The following is a 23,280-nucleotide window of genomic DNA, read 5'->3' as shown; positions in this document are numbered from 1 at the left end:
TTTTGAAGAAGGTATTTTCATTGTTGCTCTTTCCCCTGTTTAGCACATCCTTGCGTTTTTATACAAAAAAGATTAAAATTTGTTTCATCCAGCCAATCTATCTGATGACCATTTGTGATGTGTTTGTTAATGTTCCTAACATTTTCAGCTCTTTTTTGTTTGTTTTCATTACTATTCACTGTAGTAGGCTCTTTGTGCACTTTTTTAAATGAAAATAGTCTGCCTTTGAGGTAATTGGCAATTGTGGTTGTGCTGACGCTAATATTAAAGTGTTTTAATATCCTTGTTTTAATGGTCACTAATGTCAACTGACAGTCACTTTCAATTCATGTTAGTGTTTCTACGATTTGATCATCGGCTAATTTTTTTGGGTTAAAACCACCTCTTCCAATAAAATTTAAATTTGGTTGCAGACCTAATTGTATGCTATCTTATATTTGACACCTAAAGTTTGCGCCAGAGTCACCCAATCGTTGTTTTGCTCAGCACATTCAATTACTCTTCTTCTATCATTCGATGAAGATAAAACATAATGTTTTCTTTCAACTTGTTCAGTTGTATGTATTTTATGTCTACAAATATGACAAGGTGGTTCTGGTTGTTCCAGAAGTGGGTGTAAACAAATTTGATGAAATGAATGCTTGCACGGATTCAATTTAATAACAGACTTTCTATTCACAGTGTTTTGACAAATAACACGACGATCTTTCAATTCCATTACTGTATTACTGTATTGCTGGTGCATACAAATGCTAAATTTGATATTAATTTATTAAAATGCATGTCCAAGAAGATCTTTTATAATGATCTTTAAGCTTACATTGAATTCGCAATTACAAATAATGTATTCTCATTTACATAATACGATTTCTTAATTACAACTTTCGTTTTTCAAATTACATATTGTGATTTCTTATTTACATGTTGGGTTTCTTAACTACATATTGCCACTTCTAAATTACATGTTGTATTTCTCAATTACATCTTAGTTTTCTTAATTACAACTTTCAAGTTCTCAATTACATCTTGAAAAAGTGTAGAACATTTATGGAATACTTTGTCTATTACAGATTTTATGTTTTCCTGAATATTTTAAATCTACATATTTTATTTGATCTAATTTCCTTTATTATTTAAATACATTTTTTATTCAAGTATTTCTTTTTTTTTCTTCTTCAAGTAGTGCAATATATACATTGTTAAATATATAAATATTTCATAAAGTACAAATATTTACATATTCAATATTAATTAAATATATAAATATTTATTACATATGCATAAGTACCTTTTTATAAATATAAAACAACATGTTTTTATAATTTTAATAACTGTTTTTAAAATTAATAAATAAAAAATGAAATAGAAAATTTAACTTGAATAAAAATAAACATGTAAATAGTCAAAAACTTACCTATCTAATTTTTTAAGCTTAAGCATCCAATCAGGAACTTCGCCACCTGAGGATCGAACCACGTTAGCTATGCTACAAATATAAAATAATGAATCTAATTACATGATTAGAGAGAACAGCAGATTATCTTGGTAAAAACTGCAAAATTTTTACATAAATAAAAATCAAAATAAACAAAGTATAAATTAGTTTAGCTGTTTTCAGTAAAACTTTATAATCCAATCTCACTTGTTAATCCAACCTCACTTGTTAATCCAACCTCACTTGTTAATCCAACCTCACTTGTTAATCCAACCTCACTTGCTAATCCAACCTCACTTGCTAATCCAACCTCACTTGTTAATCCAACCTCACTTGTTAATCCAACCTCACTTGTTAATCCAACCTCACTTGTTAATCCAACCTCACTTGTTAATCCAACCTCACTTGCTAATCCAACCTCACTTGCTAATCCAACCTCACTTGTTAATCCAACCTCAATTGTTAATCCAACCTCACTTGTTAATCCAACCTCACTTGTTAACCCAACCTCACTTTTGTTAAAAATGACATGATTAAAAAAAGTACAAATAATTAAAAAAAAGTTTTTTTTGAAGCAGTAGCAGCAAAATGATTTTAATTAACTAAAACTTGTTTATATTTATTTATATTTTCAACTATTTTTTGTTTATTTTGTGTCATAATAAAACTTTATTTTCTAATAAAACTTTTATGCCTTAAACGCATAACAAAAAAATGCTGGATCTGCCATTGCTTTATCATTCTTTTACTTCTCAAAATTGCATTCTTCTAGATGTAATTTCTGAGCAAATTGACGAAGCCCATTCTCTTTATTCCTCTAATAATATTATTGTTATTGGTAACTTTAATGCTCATCACACTGGCTTGTGATGAATTGTGAATGACTTGGCTCTATCACTACTGACTCTGCAAGCCCTAAAGCTCATAAATTTTGTATTTCTCAATTTCCTATTCAGCTAGTTAACTTTGTGATTTGTTTTCCTGACAAAACAAATCACTTGATGGTGATGGTCCTTGTGCTGATGTATTTCTCTCTCTGCTGATGTGTCTCTTACATAACCTCCTGGATCAAAGCAGGTATGGAAGCTTTTATTCCTTCTTTTTGATTTCAAAAAAATTTACGCCTTCCTGTACAGCTGTTATTTCTAACTTTTTGAATTTTGAATTTTTTGAATCTTTTTAAAAGAACAACTCTCTTGAGAACAAATACCTTTTTGTTATTGTAAGAACTCATTGTAAAAAAATGCTGTCTGATGCTAAGCTACATTATTCCAACTAAGTTTCATATCTCAGAATAACTAAATCTCATATCTCAGAAGTTAGATTTTTAGAAAACCTTCAACTGTGTCATTAACACAAGTCAAACCATCTTTAATTCATGTGATCTTATTACCTGTTACCTCCATCTTTAATTCATGTAATCTTATTTCCTCTCCCAAAGATAACGCAGAACTATTTGCAATGAATTTTTCCCTCTAATTTCACACTTGAACCTAATGGCCATACTTTTTCTGCCATTCCAGTTAAACAGGTTAACCAACTGTTAAACATCCAAAGTCATTCCTGTTACAGTCTCTAAACAATTTAATAACTGAAGAAGTGATTGATGAAATTGATCTTTTGCTTGATAATTTAGCGGTCAAAAATGAGCTTATTGAAGAGCTAAGAAAGAGCTTATAAGCTATACATGTATGATATATATATATATATATATACATATATATATATATATATATATATATATATATATATATATATATATATATATATATATATATATATATATATATTTATATTTAAACAACTTTAAAAAGTATTCTACACAATGGAGTGCTTAATGTTTTTAAAAGAACAGAGCAATTATATATTAGAAATCACTTAACAAAAATTTTTTCCATTCAACACTGTGTTTCATCAACAAAGATTCATCAGAAATGCATATAGTTGTCTCTATATTTTTGCTACATTAGAAATACAGGTATGTTCTAATTAAATTAATAATTACTCAAGACTGGTTAACCTAATGAGTTCCAATTATATACCATTCGATAAAGAATCAATTAATTAAGACATTTAACTCTTTCGCTGCTCTACACGTATATACTCGCAAAAAAAATGTGTCTCATACGCTCCAAGCAAGTATTTTTGCATCATGTTTTAAATCAGTTTCCTGCTCAACACGACTATTTACGTCATTTATTGTATACGCATGGAAGTCTACGAACGTGTGTGTACGAACCTGCAAATTTGATATTTTGCAACGTCGTTGGCTTAATCATGTATCGTGCTCAGGTCTCTGCAAAGGCATCCATATATTTGTTATAAGTGAATATTTACATGACTTTTGTAAACATTAATTGTGAGTATTTTACTCATAATATAATTTAATTTATATAATTTTTAATTTATTATGATTTTTTAAATTTGAAGAAAGTATTATATTTAGTATACCTTTAGCATATCCTTCTTAGGTTCCGAGCAGTGCGGATAAAGTACATTCGCCTGTACCTCAAACTGCTCAACACGAATAAACTCGCAACCACAGAAATATATGTGCAAAGCGGTCACAAAATTTCAAAACTTATTGCGCAGCGAAAAGGTTAATACGCTTTTAATCGTATTTCAAAGTTAATTTAATGATTTCAAAGATAATTAATAAAAAAACAAAAATTACACATTGTGCAAATATACAGTGCAATCCACTGTATATTTGCACAAGTTATAACAGTGAAAAAAAATTAATTAAACCAATTAAAAATACAAAACGTTATTATGAAAAAAATCTTAAATAAAAAAATTTATTATACATTAATGCATTAAGCATGTTACTGAGTCTTAGTAACATGCTTAAGAGTACAAATCAAAAGATAATAACCATCAACTTTAATATCCAAAAACAAAACAAATTAATTTTGCAAAGGGCAAGTGACTTTAATGATTTTTTCAAGTTTTCTTATCTTGAAAAAATTTTCAAGATAAGAAATTTTCAAGATAAGAAGTTTTTAAAATAAGAAATTTTCAAGATAAGAAATCTTGAAAAAATCATGAAAGATTTAACAGATAAAAAGTTACTTCAAAGACTAAAAATTATTTAAAATTTTTAAAGTATAAATAAAAATAATTTAGTAGTATTTTTTTATTTTTTTTATTAATTAAAGTAGTACTTTAAAGAGATTTGCTGAAAAAATCTAAAGAGCAAAAAAAAAAAAATTTATAAATTTTTAAAGTTTACCTACGAAGATTTACCACATCATCTTCAGTAAAAAGTGTGATTGCTTTACCCCTTCGACCAGCTCGACCTGTACGACCTAATATGGAAAACATATTGTTTTGATTTATAATGAAATTTCAAACTTAAAAATATATACTGAATACAAACTCACCAATTCTGTGAATATAGCTAACTGTTGTTGATGGAAAGTCATAATTGATTACCATATTTACTCCTTTGAAATCTATTCCTCTACCCATTAGATCTGTAGCTATTAAGATCCAAATCTAAAAACAAAATATTACTCATATGATACAGATACACCATATATATATATATATATATATATATATATATATATATATATATATATATATATATATATATATATATATATATATATATATATATATATATATATATATATATATATATATATATATATATATATATATATATATATATATATATATATATATATATATATGTATATATATATATATATATATATATATATATATATATATATATATATATATATATGTATATATATATATATATAGTTCGATAAATGGAAATGCTAGTTACTACTCCAGTGATACTTTATTGACTCCACCGAATGTAAAATACAGCTAAAAAGTTTCCAGAAAAAATAATGGTCTGGATCGCTATTTTGGCCAAAGGTACCTCAAAACCATATTTTCGAGAATTTAGCAACGCTATTAACCAGTTAATTTACTTAGAGCATTGTGTTCAAAAGAGACTTATCCCATTTATAGAAGAGCATCAGGGTCATTCCAGCTCAATTCAATTTATGCTCCGCACCATGCCATCTCAGATTTTGCTGATTTTTGGAATACAAGCTTGAATTAATGAATGAAAACTTCACTCCAAATTTTAGCATCTGACTCCTTACCGTTTCAGAGATATTGATACTTGGACCCAATCTCTTTATTGACTTTTTTTTTCAGCGCCTTTTGTTTTTTTGGCTCATTGCACGACACAATTAGCTTTAACTTATGAAATACTTGTTTAATAGTGGTAAAAATTTCTATCTAACTATTTTTTAGGGTGAGGAACTTAAAAATGATGGCTTAAACACACAAAAATTTAAGCTACTATATGAAAATTTAATTTCAAAATGGTGCAACACTTTTTGTAAGATTTTTGATACCCCGTACAAAAAAATGTTTATCTTGAGATGTCTAAAAGATAAAATTCTGAAATTTTTTTCTAATGTTCTATATGTAACAAACTCCATAATACAAAAAAACTGCAGGGGTTTTCTTTTTTAAATCAGATTTATTTCTATTTAAAGTTTTATAAAAAAATTAGGAAAAAATTGTTATTTTATAATGAAAAAAAATTATTTGCATTTATTTTTTGCATTTTTTAAAAAGATTTTTAGAATCTTGCTGTCTCAGGTGCAGTTCTAACATATAAACTTGTTTGCATTTCACATCTAAGATCATTATGTTTAATAGCTAAAGGATTTTTTATTTTAAAATCTTCAAACAATAATTATTTTAAAATTGTTTCTTACAGAACTAAAAAATATGAATGATAAAGAAATATGTTCAATTGGAATAACAAATAAAGAAATTTGTAACAAACAAAGATATGTAAAATCCCATGATATCAAGAAAGTTTCAAGTCTTAATGATGTTGAAAAAGACTTGATAATTAGTCGTTCTGGCATTCAATTTGATGAAAATGCAACGGTTTGCCTACACCATGAATATGTTTATTTAAAACGTTATTCTGCAATCCACATAACTTGCTGTGATCCATTTAATTCACACAAAGGAAAAAGAAGAAAAGGTATTATTACTTAATCATGAAACTTTTTGAAAACTTTATTGTAATTTTATATAAATTATATATATATTTACAAAATATTCACTGAAGCAGTAGTCATCACTCATGTTTTTAGGAGGATGTAAAGAAATTAATATGCAACTTGCTGGGAAATTGAAAAATATTGGTATTAATGTTATTCCTGGAGAAAAGATATGTCCCTCATGTATGATTAAATTGATGTCATTTAAGGATGATGGACAAAGAGAACCAACTTGTAGCCAGGTTTATCAAGATGAAGATAATGAACTTAATATAAACGAGTTGTTAAAAAAAAATCTTAATTCTTCTTTGACGACTATGAACATAAGTCCTCTCAAAATGCATGCAGTAAATAGTCACTCTAGAGTTGCTCTTGGCAAAAAAAAATTGTGACATGTTCAAAAAACAGTAAAGTTAGGCATTGCAAGGACTTTAAATATAGATCCTGAAGAGTTAAGCCAAGAAGATTCCTTCAATAAATTATCTAAGGAAGTCAAAGGTAAAGCAAATGACATGGATATACTTATTAGAAAAATCAAAGAAAAAATGTTAATTTCCAATCGTAATCAGAAAATTCAACTACTAACACTGGTTCCAATTTCTTGGTCTCACAAAGATATAGAAAAAGAATTTAATGTTACTAATTACATGGTGCAGATATCACGCATATTGCTGCAGAAAAATGGTATTTTATCTTTTCCTGAAAAAAAAAGGAAAGAAAACACCTCAAGAATCAGTAGATAAAATCATTGAGTTTTATTGTAATGATGAAAATAGCAGACTAATGTCTAGTAAAAAAGATTTTGTTAGTATAGCTCGACGATCTCACATGCAAAAGTGTTTGATTCTCTCAAATCTAAAAGAGCTTTATGCAAAGTTTAAAACCTGTTATCCAGATATAAAGACTTGTTTTTCTAACTTTTGCTCACATCGTCCAAAATGGTGCATTACAGTAGGAGATCTGGTACGCATACAGTATGTGTGTGCACCTACCATCAAAATGTTAAGTTAATTATTAGTGCAGTTGAATTATCAAAGGATTATCACAAACTTATTGATATGCTTGTTTGTAGTAGGGCTAACAAGAATTGCATGATACATTGTTGCCCTATGTGCCCAGAAGATTCTGCATTAGTACATTATCTTGAAAATGAGTTATACTCTCAAGACGATATTGATGAAGATGATGATTATTGTATAGATTATAAACAATGGAAAACAACAACCGATCTGAGCTATTAAGTCTAACAGAAACAACAAGTAGCTTTATTAATATTTTGAAAAATAAGTTACAAAAACTTACTGTTCATTCTTACATTGCAAAAAGTCAAGCTGCTTCTTTAAGAAAGTTAAAAAATGAGTTAAGTAGTACTGAGGTTGTTGTCCTTTTAGATTTCTCAGAAAATTATGAGTTTGTTGTACAAGACGAAATACAAAGTTTTCACTGGAACAAAATTCAAGCAACATTGCATCCAACAGTAATTTATTATAAAGAAAATAATGTCCTCAAATGTGATTCATTATGTTTCATCTCAGATGATTTACTGTATGATGTAGATATGGTTTATCATGTGATGAAGCTAACAATTGAACATATTAAAAGCAATATTTCTCATCAAATAGAAACTGTCCATTACTTTTCAGATGGGTGTGCTGGCCAGTACAAAAACTGCTAACACTTCATAAATATATACCACCATGAAAAAGATTTTGCTATGAAATGTACATGGTCTTTCTTTGCAACAAGTTATGGTAAATCACCCTGTGATGGTATTGGCGGGATTGTAAAAAGACTAACTTCAATTGCTAGCCTTCATCGAACAACAACAAATCATGTTCTTACAGCATCTGCAATGTTTAATTTTTGCCAAAATGAAATCATAGGAATTAATTTTTATTACATATCTAAGGAGTCAAACACAATAATTCGAAGTGAAATGGAGCAAAGATATGCAACTGCAAAATGTTACCAGGCACTCGCACCTATCACAATTTTGTTCCAATAAATAACACAAAAATTGGAACTAAAGTTGTTTCTGAACAATTAGAGTATTCATTTGTTTTTAATTTTCAAACTGATGAGATTATTAAAGAATTCTTGTTTAATATAAGCATTGGCGCGTTTGTATGTTTGATATATGATAACAATCCATGAATCGGACTAGTTGAGGAAACTGATGTTGAAAACAAAGACTTTCTAATTTGATTCATGCATCAATGTTACCCTTCAAGGTCATATTATTGGCCTTCTAGATATGATGTGTACTGGGTTCCATCAACAAACTTATTGTTAATGATTAATATTCCAACAACTGTTACAGGAAGACAATACAAAATCAGTGAAATAGATCACCAGAGCATTGAAAATAGCTTGGCAAACTTTAAACCAGAGAACTAATTTGTTATCTTTCAAAGGTTTTTAATTTTTATTAAATGTCGAAGATTGTCAATTCTTATTGCCTTTTAGTTTTAGTTTTTCTCATTACAATTTAATTATTTTCATGGTTTTAGTGTAATTTCGAAATTTTTTGGGTTTATTATTATAAGACTTTGAATGCGAATAAATCTGATTTAAAAAAAAAAAAAACTTGCAGTTTTTTTGTATTATGAAGCTTGTTACATATAGAACATTAGGAAAAAATTTCAGAATTTTATCTTTTAGGCATCTCGAGATAAATATTTTTTTGTATGGGGCATCAAAAACTTACGAAAAGTGTTACACCATTTTGAAATTGAATTTTCATATAGAAGCTTAAATTTTTGTGTATTTTACCAATGATTTTTGAGTTCCTCTTCCTAAAAAATAGGTAGATAGAAATTTTTACCACTATTAAACAAGTATTTCATAAGTTAAAGCTAATTGTGTTGTGCAATAAACCTAAAATTAAATGGCGCTTAAAAAACAAAGTCAAAAAAGAGACTGGGACTAAGTATCAGTATCTCTAAAACCGTAAGGAGTCAGACACTAAAATTTGGAGTGAAGTTTTCATTCATTAATTCAAGCTTGTATTCCAAAAATCCAAGCTTGTATTCCAAAAATCAGCAAAATCTGAGATGGTATGGTGCCAAATTATTTTTTTTTTAGTTGATTTGACATGGAATGACCCATCATTTAAATGATAACTTTGTGTTCTGGCCAGATCTTGCATCTGCTCATTATGCCAAAAGCGTATTGGAATATTTAAAGGCTAAAAATTTTGAAATTGTACCAAAAAAAGATAATCCGCCAAATTTACCCGAATGCAGGTCCATTGAAAATTTTTGGTCAATATTGAAAGGTCTTGTGTATAAGAATAATTGGCAAGCAAGAAAACTTTCACAACTTAAACTTAAAAAGAATTAAGTATTGTTTGACCAAAGTTGATCCTAATGTTATCCAAGAAACAGTTAGTTGCACCAAGAGTTTGATTAACCGTGTCAGACAAAAAAGGAGTGATTGAATCAAATTGAACATTATATTGAATAAATTAAATAATCCTCTATAAAATACTTTTTTTACTTTTATAAAACATTAAAAAACAAGGAAGTTATGATCCTTTAAACTTTGTCCGGATTTTTAGTTATCACCTGTTATATATATATATATATATATATATATATATATATATATATATATATATATATATATATATATATATATATATATATATATATATATATACATATATATATATATATATATATACATATATATATATATATATATATATATATATATATATATATATATATATATATATATATATATCTATATCTATATCTATATATATATATATATATATATATATATATATATCTATATATATATATATATATATATATATATATATATATATATATATATATATATATATATATATATATATATATATATATATATATATATATATATATATATATATATATATATATATATATATATATATATATGGTGTATATATATACACATATACATTAATAATTATAATTAAAAATATATTTTTTTATATACATTAAAATTATAATAAAATAAAAATTTATTAAAAATACCTTTCCCGTCCTAAAGCATTTTACTATGTTTTCTCTCTAAATTTAAATAAAATTTAAATACCAATTTATATATATATATATATATATATATATATATATATATAAATTTTTATAGGAATTAATACTTTTTTTTTTTTAAATATTAACTATTTAAATAAAATTAATTATAAAAATAATTATAAAAATTAAAATGATTATTTAAATTTGTTTAATGCAGCTGGTTGTTGCTGGTTGTTGACTATTAAAAACATATTTTCTATAATAATTGCAATACCTACACTTACATTCAATTTTACATCAAACTGCTACTTTAATTTGCCTTTTAATTTCAAGCTTTGTAATTACTATATTTAATCATATAACCAAATTTTCTAATATCTAGTATTTATGCTTATAATATTTATTTTACTTTTTATTTACTTATTTATTCTAATTACAATTTATCATACAATTTACACAAAAAGTATAACTATATAAAAATTTTCTAACATGTCTCACAAACAACAAAATATGATATATTGTAGCAAATTTAATAAAGTGCAAAATAAACCTGTGCTTGAGTTCGGTCAGAATGAATTACTTCTACATTAAGACCATCATAAACCAGTTCATTAAACAATTCTTTTGCTCGATCTTTACTTTGCACAAATACAAGTATAGGTGGCTGAAAACCTTTATGTAAAATTTGACGTATTGCTAGAAGTTTACCAGATTCTTGACCAACAAAAATAAGTTCTTGATCTATAGTATCAGTGGCTGCGTTTCTAAAAAGAATGATTCTTATGGATTTTTATTGCACTAAAAGCAACTTAGAGAAACCTTTATTGTAACCAAACTTTGAATGCGCTTAAAGCGTTAATTTTTAATTTAAAAAAATAAACAAAATTAGACAACTTTGGAACCTGTTACCAACTGTAATTCTAACAACATTGTCTAGGTGATCTTTACACCAGTCTTCCACACTGTTTGCAAGTGTTGCACTAAACAATAGACGTTTAATAGATGGATTGCTGCAAGCTTGGTATATTAAAGCAACCTATTTTCATTTGAATAATAAAAAAGATTTAAAATATTATTAGGAAAATAAGAATAAAAAATTATATATATATTTTTTAATTATTCACCTCTCCAAGGCTGAGACCACTACAGTAGAGGAGGCTACTATTTTTTGTGGTTACAACTTTCTCTCAACTCTATAACTCCGAAACACGAACCTCGAAGAATAAGGCCACTGTGCAGGGAAACAAGTTGTGCGCGGTACTATCGCACGGAGAAACAAGTTCTGCGCAGTACTTTTAATTAAGGAATATGAAATAGTATACTTTTTTTATTGTAAAATACTTTTCATATTTTTTAAGTTTTTAATTTTATTCAAATTAATTTATAAGTAACTATTTATGGTTTATTTAGAGGGAAATTTATAAAAAAAATTAATTAAAAAACATGAATTTTTTTTTTGTAACTGTATTTACCTGACAAGACTGAGGAAGCCACTACAGTTAAAAAGGATGAGGATGCTCATATTTTTAATTGTTGTTACAACTCTCTTTTAACCTTAAACAAGGGACAGTTTGGGGATTGAACTTGGTGTTTTTCGCTTACAAAGTAAGAGCTCTATCACTACACCACTACCATATCATATTGTTAAATATAAAAATTATTTAATTATTTTCTTTCATACCAATAAATTTCAGATCACAAATATAAAATATTTTAAACATGTATTTTCAAAATTTGTTCATCAAAAATTAAAAGTTTTTGCATTTTTGAATTTTAATTGAAAGTATTTATATTTTCAAATATGTTATGATTTAACCACAGTCTCCACATAAATATGTGCAAGCCAGCCCAACATGCTAATGGGGAATATTGGATAGGCTTTCTATGTTTCACATTTTGTAGGCCATCAACAATTTTCAACCAATTTAAAATTTAACCAGTTTAAATATTTTTTGACTTTTAACCTTATGTTTTAAACAAAAAAATTAGTAAAAGAAATTTTAACTTACATAAAAAGTCAACTTTTATACATTGATGCAATTATTTGTTTGATATATTAATACATTGATTAATTTAAAAATATATATAACATACTCTAATAAGTGCCAGATATTGCCACCCATTAGATCATTTATTAGAGAGTAACAACCAACCATAGTTTATTTTGTCAGAAAAAATTAACAATGGTTGGTTTTCCCCTCTCAGATTATTGTTCCCTTGTCTGAGAGGGTCAAACAAATGTAGTTCATTTTCTCAGTAAAAATGAACAATGGTTGCCCCCCTGAGGCAGGCCTCAGAAATTATCCAGGAGTGCCAATGTCCAGCAAATATTTCAACCCTTGTATTATAATATAATATTATACTTTTATTTTACCATTTTTTCATATATTTTTATAAAAATGTTATAATATAAATTTTTATAAAATTTTTTCAATTTTTAAAATAAAAACAAGTTTTTAAATAATTATTTAAAAATCAAATCAAATACAATATGACAATTTAGGACAGAAAATAAGTTAATGCATTTATATTCCTTGAAAATGCCATGTACATTAATTATACTTTGTAAAATAAATGCCATGTACTATGTAAAACTAAATTTTTACAATAATAAAACCAATTCTATTTATCATTGTTTTTTTTTTAATGTTTTTTTTTTTAACTGAATTTTATCCAAAGTAGTTAACATCAAAGACGCTATTAAAAACTCTTTTAACATTTATGTGTTAAATAAAATTATTATTAATATTAATTTTAATTTTTTATTACAAAATTAACTCAGAAATTCAAATAAAAATACTATACAATAATATAAGGTATAATATCAATAAAATATAAAAATTAAGTATCTTTTTTACAAATACTTGACTTTCAAATTGCATTACTAAATAAGGGGAAAACCAGTAACTGAATAAAAGTCTTAATTAACAACAACACAACTATACTTAAAAACAACACTTAATAATAAGGGGAAAATAAGGGGAAAATAAGGGGAAAACCAGTAACTGAATAAAAGTCTTAATTAACACAACACAACTATATGTAGCATGAGTTTTAGTAACTAATCTTGACCGAAATTGACTTTATAGACAAACTTTTGATTTTATAGACAAACTTGGAGGGAAAAAGATTTAGAATAAGTGTCAAATCTTGTATTATGAAAAATGAACATGTGACTTCTTGCAAGGGTTTAATTTTATTACAATGTACATTATAATTAAGAATGAATTATAAAAAGGTGTTCTTAAATAATCTCAAACATATAAATAATGTAGTTGTTAGACTACATTTCAAAAAATTTACCTGTCCTCTAAATCCAGCTTCTCCATCTTCAAAAAGTTTATCACCTTCATCAAGAACCAACCATTCCACACTTAATTCATATTTCATATAATGTTATTTATATTAATAACTTTAATAATAAAAATAACAAAATGATAACAAAGTAATGACTTGATAATAACAACATAATAATATTAATATTAACAATATAAAAAATAATAATAACAATAACTATATAAATACTATGGGTAGTGAACGCATGCAAAACCACACAATTTATGATTTGCTGCTTCAAGTTTTTTTTTGATATCTTTGCTTCCAACAAAGCTGCAAGCAACCACTTTTAGAGTTGAAAGTTACTGAAAGAGAAAAGATGAAGATTGTGGAGCAAGATAACGATTGACAGACAACTTAAAAAATTGCAAATTATATAAATAAGGAAAGCAAGATAAAGGCAGCAAGTTCCAAAGAACTGATGTTTGAGGAAAGAAGCTAGACGAATAGGAGTATTTGGAGCACTTAGGAATAGTCACAGAAAAAGGATGAGACTTAATAAGATGATGAGTAACACAAAGATGGGTTTAGTAGATGGCACAAGAGATACTAGCTCTTTATAGCAGTGCCCATTTTAGTATTTGGAGAAAAGAGAAAGAGATGCATTATTATGACGATATGATAATGGTTGGAGGTTAGCTGCAAGAGCAGGTCTAACTATGTTTATAATGAATTTTTGCATGTTGTCTAAAAGAGAAAGGGCATCATTGGAAGATCTGCTTTGTATTCCATACAAGGATGGATTTGAGATTTATAGAGATAAAGAATAGAATACAGAGTAAGAAAGAAGCAAGCACAATAAAGAGATACAACCTTAACAGATGCTTATTTTGCAATGGATTTGATATATGGTTTCCGAGAAAGATCGGAAGTAAGAGTTAATCCTAAAAGATAAAGAATAGATGACTCTTTGAGTACATTACCGTTCATAAATATAGAAAGATCTAAATTATTGCAGTAATGATTGGCTAAAATGAATTGGATTTTATCTGAATTAAAGTTCCCCAGCCACTATGAGCTCCATGCTGTAGCAGAAGTGAGATCAATAAAACCTATTGGTTGTTACTGTTAGCAAATCAGATTCGTAAGTAGAAACACATTCAGACATCTCACTGCCATTGCTGATTTTTACTCAATGAAACACCAAACAAAGCTATTAACTTTAAGAGAAATATCATCAACATTTATTATCAACTTAGAAGGAAACCTCACTCATAAAACTAGTTTAACTTTTTAAAACCATTTGCAGAAAAACCTTGCACAAAGTCAAATCAATTGTACCAATATTACAACTCTTAATGATTTTAAATCTGTTTTAAATTAATGAAAGAATATGACATGTTTCAACACGTCATAGTCACAACTTTGATCTTAGTTTTGAAGTTAAAAGCCAATAAGTCTGCTTTCTCAAAAATTATGCAAAACATTATTTAAGAGTAGGAGATATTGGTATTTATGTTTAAGAAAAATACCAATAAATGTTATTAAACTTTTTGTAAATTATAAATATAATTTGCATATATAATTAAATATATATTTAATAATAATATAATTTTACATTTTTTATAAAACTTTATCTTATAATTTTCATAACAGAATCAAAACATTTAAATTTATAACTTCTATAAAACTATTTTATTTTAGTCAATATTTTTTAATAATATCTACTTACATTCCTAAATCAGGAGCAAAGTCTTGTTTAAGCAAATGAACTAATCGATTTGGAGTTGATATTAAAATATCTAAAAAAGATTATTCTTATTATAATTTCTTTTTAATTTAACAGATTTTTATATAACACTAGTTATAATGGTTCAGTTTATAAGTTTATAAGAAGTTCAGTTTATAACAAGTACAAATGATTGTCAAAAGAAAACAAGAGGAAAATTAAGTTCTATAAGTAGAAAGAGAGAAGAATAATACTTAAGAGAAGAAAAAAGAAAACAATCATACCTAAAAGAACAAAGGAGAAAACCTAAGAGTAGAGAAAGAGCAGAATCATACTTAAGAGAAAATAAAAGAATCACACCTAAGAGAAAAGAAAGAAAAGAACCATATCTAGTACAATATGGTCAAAAGTATGTAGCAATATGTATATCATATCTAGAACAATATGGTCGAAAATATGCAGCAGAAAGTTAGTAGTTACCAGTATTTAAATTTGCCAAAATAGCTTTATATGAAAGATAGGACATTGTTCAGGTAGGGGAAAGCTTTAATGTCTTCAATTGCAAGTTCCATAATTGTTACTGTGCGTAAATGTTTTCTAGTGAGTCATTAGATGATTCTACTAGGCATCGATGAATCATTGGAAATATATAATAATAATAATAATAATAATAATAAAGTAGTCTTCTCATCTGTAGTGGCCTCCTCAACCTTGGGGAGGTAAATAACGTAAAAAATATATACAGTAAAATCCTGGTAACTCAAAACTCCAAGGGACCAAGGAAAACGGTTCAATTAAATAAATGTTCAAGTTATATAAAGTAAAACATTTGTGCATTTCTCTATGCTCAATGAGCATAGAGAAATGTAAAAATGTTTTACTTTATATAACTTGGATAAGATAACTCGGAAAATAATAGTAACAGTAACAAAGTGTAATGTTTAATGAAAACCAAGTTTTAAAACCTTACAAATTTCACAAAAAAATTATTAAATCTTAGTAAAAAAATGCTCCTTAAAAACATAAACTGCAAATGAGCATTATTTTGCTTTTTTTTAGGATCAACTCGAGAAAGTTTTCATTATTGTTCCCAGCACCCAGGTTTTATTTCGCAGAAGGCTTTCTTCCAGTGGTGCCAGTATGGGGAAAATGGTCCTTCTTTTAGATGGAGGGTTACACCCCATATAGTACCACTAGAAGGAGTGGTGCTAGGAGCTAAAACAAACATTCCAAAGTCATAAATGTCTTCCATCAATAAAGACATTTATGACATTTTTTTTTTCTTTATATAAAATAGATTATTTATTTTATAAAAAAAATTTTTTTGCAATTTTGCCAATATTTTTATTTACCAATTTTGCAATTTTGCCAATATATTTATTTTCAAATTTTATATTTTTGAGTTTTTAAAATCTTAACTTTAAAAAAAACCCATGCAATGAATATTTTTTTAAAGTTTTTTTAAAGTATAAAAATTTTCTTATTAACTATGTTCACATCTTTTCTTATTAGTCAAGTGTTCACTAGGGTTATGAATACATTTCCTTCATTACATTGATTGCGTGCTCTGCACATTGATTACTTCTAGGGATCTGTAGTATGGATGGCTCTCGCTTCCAGTGCTTTTTCAAAGAATTTGAAGCCTTTTTGTATGGATTCAGAACTTCAGCCAAGTTATTAAAGCTGTTGTACAGTTGGTCTGTAAATCAATGGTCTGCCCAGCCATACAATATAAATTGACATTCTCTGCAGAACTGTGCTTGTTGAAGGAATTAAAATGAAGGCCAGGATCACTAGTATAGCTCTGGAAATCTACCTTGCATTGCTGATGTTGGGTAATTTCTAAAACCTGATCAATGGAAAATGTCCCTTGTCATCAAAAAAATCAGAACACTTGAGTGAGACAAAATAAAAATTTCATATCATCTCTCCAGCCTGATGTTTTGAGAACTACTCCTATTTCGTTATCAAACTGTGTTTTCAGTTGTTTGTACTCCTTCAACAGTTGAGATACAAATGGATATTGGATATTCGGCAATTGTGTTTTACTTCCAAGTTCTTCATCTATCACCAAATGGAGGATTCTATCTAATACATGGTGTTGACAACTGATAAACTGAGGTTTGTTGATACATTTCTCTCTGAACATTTGTTGCAATATTACAACAACACCATTTTTTTTCTAGTGTTAATGCTGGTGGTATCTGCAACAATCATCTGTATTGAAATCCATAGATTAAATTTATCAAGGACTTTAGAAATTTTTTGAGCAATAGTTTTTTCCCTGCCATCTACCAAGCCCAGAACATCTAATTTGATTTCTCTTTTTTCATTTTTAAGGACGACCACTTGATAACCGATTCCGTTGATGTGCATGCCATCAAAGTGTAAGGACCAACTTTCCATATGCAACTTTTCAATCATTTCTTTTTTCAGCTTGATTGTCTTTTTGATTGTTGACTTGTAAATAGCTGATTGACATGGGGTTGGGATGACAATGTCTTCACGAGCCAATTGCTTGGATATGTTAGCAGCTTTGTGTGTTGATACTCTTTTGTAGGTCACCAAGTTGACAACAATTTTGTTTTTATAATGTTTTCTGCTTGGTGTAGAAGTAGCCTCATCTACTTCTTCTTCATCATCGTTTTCATATTCACTGTCGTCACACTCAGAGTCAGAATCACTAAAACCAGGATAGTAAGATGATGAGTTGGATGACCTATAAGAAAGTCTTTTAGAGGGATGGATCATTACTTTACTGGCCGCTTGGCCTGTAGAGTATTCCACTGTTCCTTTGCTTTCCACTTGGAGATGGTACAATCGCTTGTCCTCGGAAAAAACAGTGGTTGTTAAAATAAATTCAGCGTATTGAGTTTATGTGATTAAATTGTGTTAGGATTTTTAGTCTTAATTTACGGTAAAACATTTAAAAAATAAAGTATTTTTTGTTACAAAAATATTTATGGATGCAATGAAAATAACTATGGATGCGACGAAAACAATTATGGATGCAATGAAAATAATTACAGACGTTAATATACGAACAACAAAATAATTGTGGACAATACTATAAATAAAATGTCATATTATGGATAAAATACCAGACAAAATATTTTACTCAAAAACAACTTTAAGTAGTTTTTTCAGCTGTTAACAGGAGTTAAGATGCCTTCTCATAAAAATTATATTTATTAGGCCCTCTAATAAAAATTATTTTAAGTCTTAAAATCTTTTATATTTTTGCTTATCTTAATTTTATTAAGATAAAATATATAAGATTTTGTTAGAACACTATTATCTAAATGGAATTATATAAATCTATATTCGTAGTTTTTTATATATTGAAAAAAAATGTTTAAGATGTTTAACAAAATTTATATCGAAAAGAAATTACAAACAGTGTGATTACAGTGTGTCAACTACACAATACACTGATACACAGTGTTACTGTGTATCAGTTCCACACATAGTAATAAAAGCATTATCAATATTTAAAAAAAGCTTAAAAATAATTCATACCACAAGCTTTTGATTTAAAATTACTTATTTTCGCTTTTGTAAGTATATCTATTTTTAATCCAATGCCAGCATTCATCCGAACAAACTCTCTGTAAATCTAAATTTTGAGTGCTTAAATAGTATAGAAACCAAATAAAATACCAAGTATTTTAATAGCAACAAAATATCAAGTACGTTACCAATGCAGCAACAAATAAACATTAAGTACTTTATAAACATATTAAAGGAATAAAGGTTTGCAAATTTGAATTTTCATTGCTAAAGCAAAATTCCATAAAAACAAACCAAAAAAAACTTTATATTTCAATTTACAATAATATGTAAAAATTTGTTTCCATAAAATTTGTCAAGCCATGCAATGTTTATTTTCAAAACTTTCATTCATTTATAAATTTAAAAACATAAATGATATACTTGTTGAGAAAGTTCTCTAGTAGGAGACACAATAACTACTCTAATTCCTGACTTTTTTGATTCCTAAAAACAAAATAATATCACGACATATATAGCAAAATAAAATATCACTGATGATATCATAGTGAAAAATGGATAAGTGGGGGTAAGTAAGCATTAAATGACAAGTTAGGATATATAACATTATTAAAGATATTATAATTTGATATTATTTTTAACTTGCAATACTAGGAAGTTTCACTACAATACTACTATGATGTTTCACCACAACCTTACTAAGAAGTTTAGACTACAATATAAAAAAAAAAAAATTTTTTAACTATAAATAATTACTAACTTAAATCAACTAAAAAGATTCTAAAAATAACAAATTATACTCGATAAAAAATTTTTGCACCTTTTTCACCATTAAATCAATTTTAAAGTGGATCATATATTAGGCCTGCCCCACTTTTATTGTATATGATGGCCCCCTACTAAAAAAGTTGCCACCAAGCCAAATACAGCGTTTTTCTTTTCTTTCCACAATAGCAAGGGATCTTCATTGATAAGAATTTGTTTTTCTTTGTTGTAATGACTTCCATACAATAAATTTATCAGTATAGTTGGTTGTCGGTTGTAGAGTCAATATAGTTGGTTGTCAGTTGTAGTGTCAATAAAGTTGTGTTACAGTTATAGTGTTATCAACGTCGTTATTCATCAATATATTTGATAAAATGGATTTGATATTTATGTTCTGTTTATTTGCTGATGGCAATGTTAGCTTTGCTCATTTTTTAACAGGAGACTCAGCATTTTACCTTTTCCGTGATTTGCAGAACTACCTGTACTGTCAAAGCAATATTTAAAGAAATTAAATTATCTATTTTCATTGACTTGGGATTTAATAAAACCCATTTTTGATTCCTCATCAAAGCATACTTGAAAGTGATTCATTTTTTTGTCTCTTGAAAAGAAGTTGAAGTCAAGGTTGTCATTTGTTGAAGTTAAGATGTGTCATTTTTTTTATTTCTAACTATTTTTGCAATTCAGTCATTAGATAAAGCTATGTAAAAATATTTTATGTCTAATAGCAGTCTGGAAATATTACAAAAATACATAAAAATAGTTAGTACTTACCTGTCTTTATGTTTCTATACTTATATAAAACATAATATTGTTGCTGCAAAGTTTCTTAAGTCCATTTTTATGAAAAAAAAACTTTAGTTTAAAATACTCCTTAGGTGCACAAAAGCCATCTCACAAAGTATTTTTAAAGTTAATTAAGAAAATAAAATGCAGTGATGAATTAAAAACTTTAAATGCCTTTTTCACATAACAACAAAAATGGACTTGCTTAGCAGCGACGATATGTTATATATAATACATTTTCGTATATTTGATGCAGGTAATCTGCGGTGCTTGAACTAGACTGAGCAATATGAAAAAGCCAAGATATATATGAAACATTTCTATTGAAAAATCATTTTATATAAAGGAGTATAAATAATAAAAACAAAGAAAAATAAAAAGATGTTTAGAATAAACACATTTTATCGTTAAAGTACATCTAAAACAGGACACACAAATAATTTTTGATTTCTCATCAAAGCATCTTTGAAAGTGATTCGTTTTTTTGCCTCTTGAAAAGGAGTTGAAGTCAAGGGGTGCTCTTTTTTTTTTGTTTCTAACTATTTTTGCAATTTAGTCCATCATTAGATAAAATAAAGCTATGTAAAAATAAGCATATATTATGTCTGATTGCAGTCTGGAAATATTACAAAAATACATAAAAATAGTTAGTACTTAACTGTTAGTACTATACTTATATAAAACAAAATATGTTATATATAACATAGGTATGATATGTTATATATAATATAAGTACAGTTATATGAAACATAAAATACAGTTATAGTATAAAAATCATAAAATACATACTATTAACAGCTTACTATTTTTGCACTTTTTTCAGACTGTCATCAGACACCTTAGTTCTTAAAATTTAAGTTTTCAGAAAAAGAAAAAACAAAGAACATTTTATTATTTTTATTTTTTAAATATTAAATATTTTAAATTTATTATGAATAATTTATTTTGAATTTAAATATTTTTAAATTTACAGTTTTGTAAATAACAATTATTTTGTCTTTTGAAAATTTGCTTATTGAACAACTAATAATAATGCTCGCACTAAAACTTAAAAACTTTTAGGTTGAATCTGTGCATTACATGGTTAAATATGACCAATGTAAATGAATCTGTACATAGTTTTTCTATATAACCTTTTATTACTATTTGTTTTTATTAGATGATTAAATTATTGAATACTTTTTAAAAATTAACTTGTACAGAAAATTCTGTGTACTTATTGGATAACGCACAATTTTTTAACTACTTTAATCTGATGCTTAAAAGAAACTACTTTTCTCATACTATTTTTGTAAATATAAATACAGACATTGCAAAAGTTATGTTTTTATTATATCTATATGTTATATATAATAAAAGCTAGCTTATTTCAAGCATTCATACTTGTGATAAAAATGTCAAGTGATAAAATCAATCATTATATCAAAACCAAACAAGAATTAATTTTAAAAGGTGAAGCTAAGTTAGTTTAAAGTAAAGTTTTTTAAAGTAATCTTTTCAAAAAGCAGGTTGTCATTGTATTTCTATTACATGAACAAATATTCACATGACTGCTGATTATTTTGATTAAATTAACTTTTTATATTATTTTATTTTTTTCTTTTATAGCAGAGTCTTGAATTAGATTTTTCAATACCTTTTAGACTAACTAGAGCTTTGAAACTTTCAACATTTGTGTAGTTCTGAATCAACAATAAAAAAAGTCCACCCTAAATAAACAACCTAAATTCAATTGGTAAAATGATAAAAGAAGATAGAAAAAGATAAGAAGGAGAAACAAAGGAGTGTTAATACATTGTTATTTAGTGTAATAAAGTGTTAAGTTAGTATGAGATATAAAATGCTTGTATAAAACGTCGTGAAGCCAGTTTTGAAATTCAATCACCATCTTAGATTACCCAAAATCTTTTTACATTTTGGAATGACGGATTTTATTAGAAATTTTTGCTTAAACCAAATCAAAACTTGCAAAAAATGATTGAATAATTTACCATTTTTTCCAAGTGTTACAAAGATGTATACATCAGCCCTTAGAACTAGGGTCAGCATTCAGCAATGCTGAATTGCTAAAAATTGTCAAGCCCTGTTACTAAAGTTTGTGCTGACCTGATGCAGGCCTGAAACAGTTTTATGTCAGCAATTTTCAGCCAACCTTACTGTTCCTAATTCCAAGGGCTGATATATATATTATATAATATTTTATAAAATTATTTTATTTATATTATAATACTAGCTGACCGGACCTGTAAAAATACAGATCTTTGTAAGCCTATTCCAAACCGACCTTTTCTATACTTTTTCCTCATAAAATTTAAACTGTAAAACTTGACATATCGTACACGTAAATCAAGGGTGCCACAAGTCAAAAATTATGGATATTGAGTTATGAACGTCATTTGTTATGTTATGTGTTGTACATGGTGACAAAATACCACAAGTCTAAAACGAATGTTTACAAAATGACAGATACAAATGGCACTTTTAGTTGGAAAAAATATTAAAAACTTAAAACTTCAACCCTGATTTTCTCAGTTTGACACTTTTTGACTATTGGCACTCTTGACCTGGGTGTACGATATGTTTTAGTATGTTCTAACATTACATAATTTAAAGTTTACATAAGTTAGGTATTGACTTTGGTTCATATTTTCTTATAAAAAAAGTGCTGCGACTCTTTTTCGCCATTAACTCGGGTGT

General features: G+C 26.9%; 1 protein-coding gene across 1 annotated transcript in view; it reads right to left on the bottom strand.

Moving 5' to 3' along the window:
- The window catches only part of LOC100200323 (probable ATP-dependent RNA helicase DDX52), a 51,745-nt gene that overhangs the window by 2,639 nt on the left and 25,826 nt on the right, over positions 1-23,280 (bottom strand). The window contains exons 7-16 of the mRNA XM_065807573.1: positions 19,453-19,515; positions 19,039-19,135; positions 15,523-15,592; positions 13,818-13,887; positions 11,417-11,550; positions 11,065-11,278; positions 10,515-10,550; positions 4,819-4,933; positions 4,668-4,743; positions 1,415-1,486 (exon numbers count right to left, since the gene is read on the bottom strand). Of these exons, the coding sequence (XP_065663645.1) occupies positions 1,415-1,486; positions 4,668-4,743; positions 4,819-4,933; positions 10,515-10,550; positions 11,065-11,278; positions 11,417-11,550; positions 13,818-13,887; positions 15,523-15,592; positions 19,039-19,135; positions 19,453-19,515 (947 nt within the window). The remainder of the gene's footprint in view (positions 1-1,414; positions 1,487-4,667; positions 4,744-4,818; positions 4,934-10,514; positions 10,551-11,064; positions 11,279-11,416; positions 11,551-13,817; positions 13,888-15,522; positions 15,593-19,038; positions 19,136-19,452; positions 19,516-23,280) is intronic.

Source organism: Hydra vulgaris, chromosome 10, assembly GCF_038396675.1.
Source record: "Hydra vulgaris chromosome 10, alternate assembly HydraT2T_AEP".
Taxonomy (NCBI): Eukaryota; Metazoa; Cnidaria; class Hydrozoa; order Anthoathecata; family Hydridae; genus Hydra; species Hydra vulgaris.
Note: the sequence above shows the minus strand (reverse complement) of the source record. Positions and strands in the feature narration are given on the sequence as shown.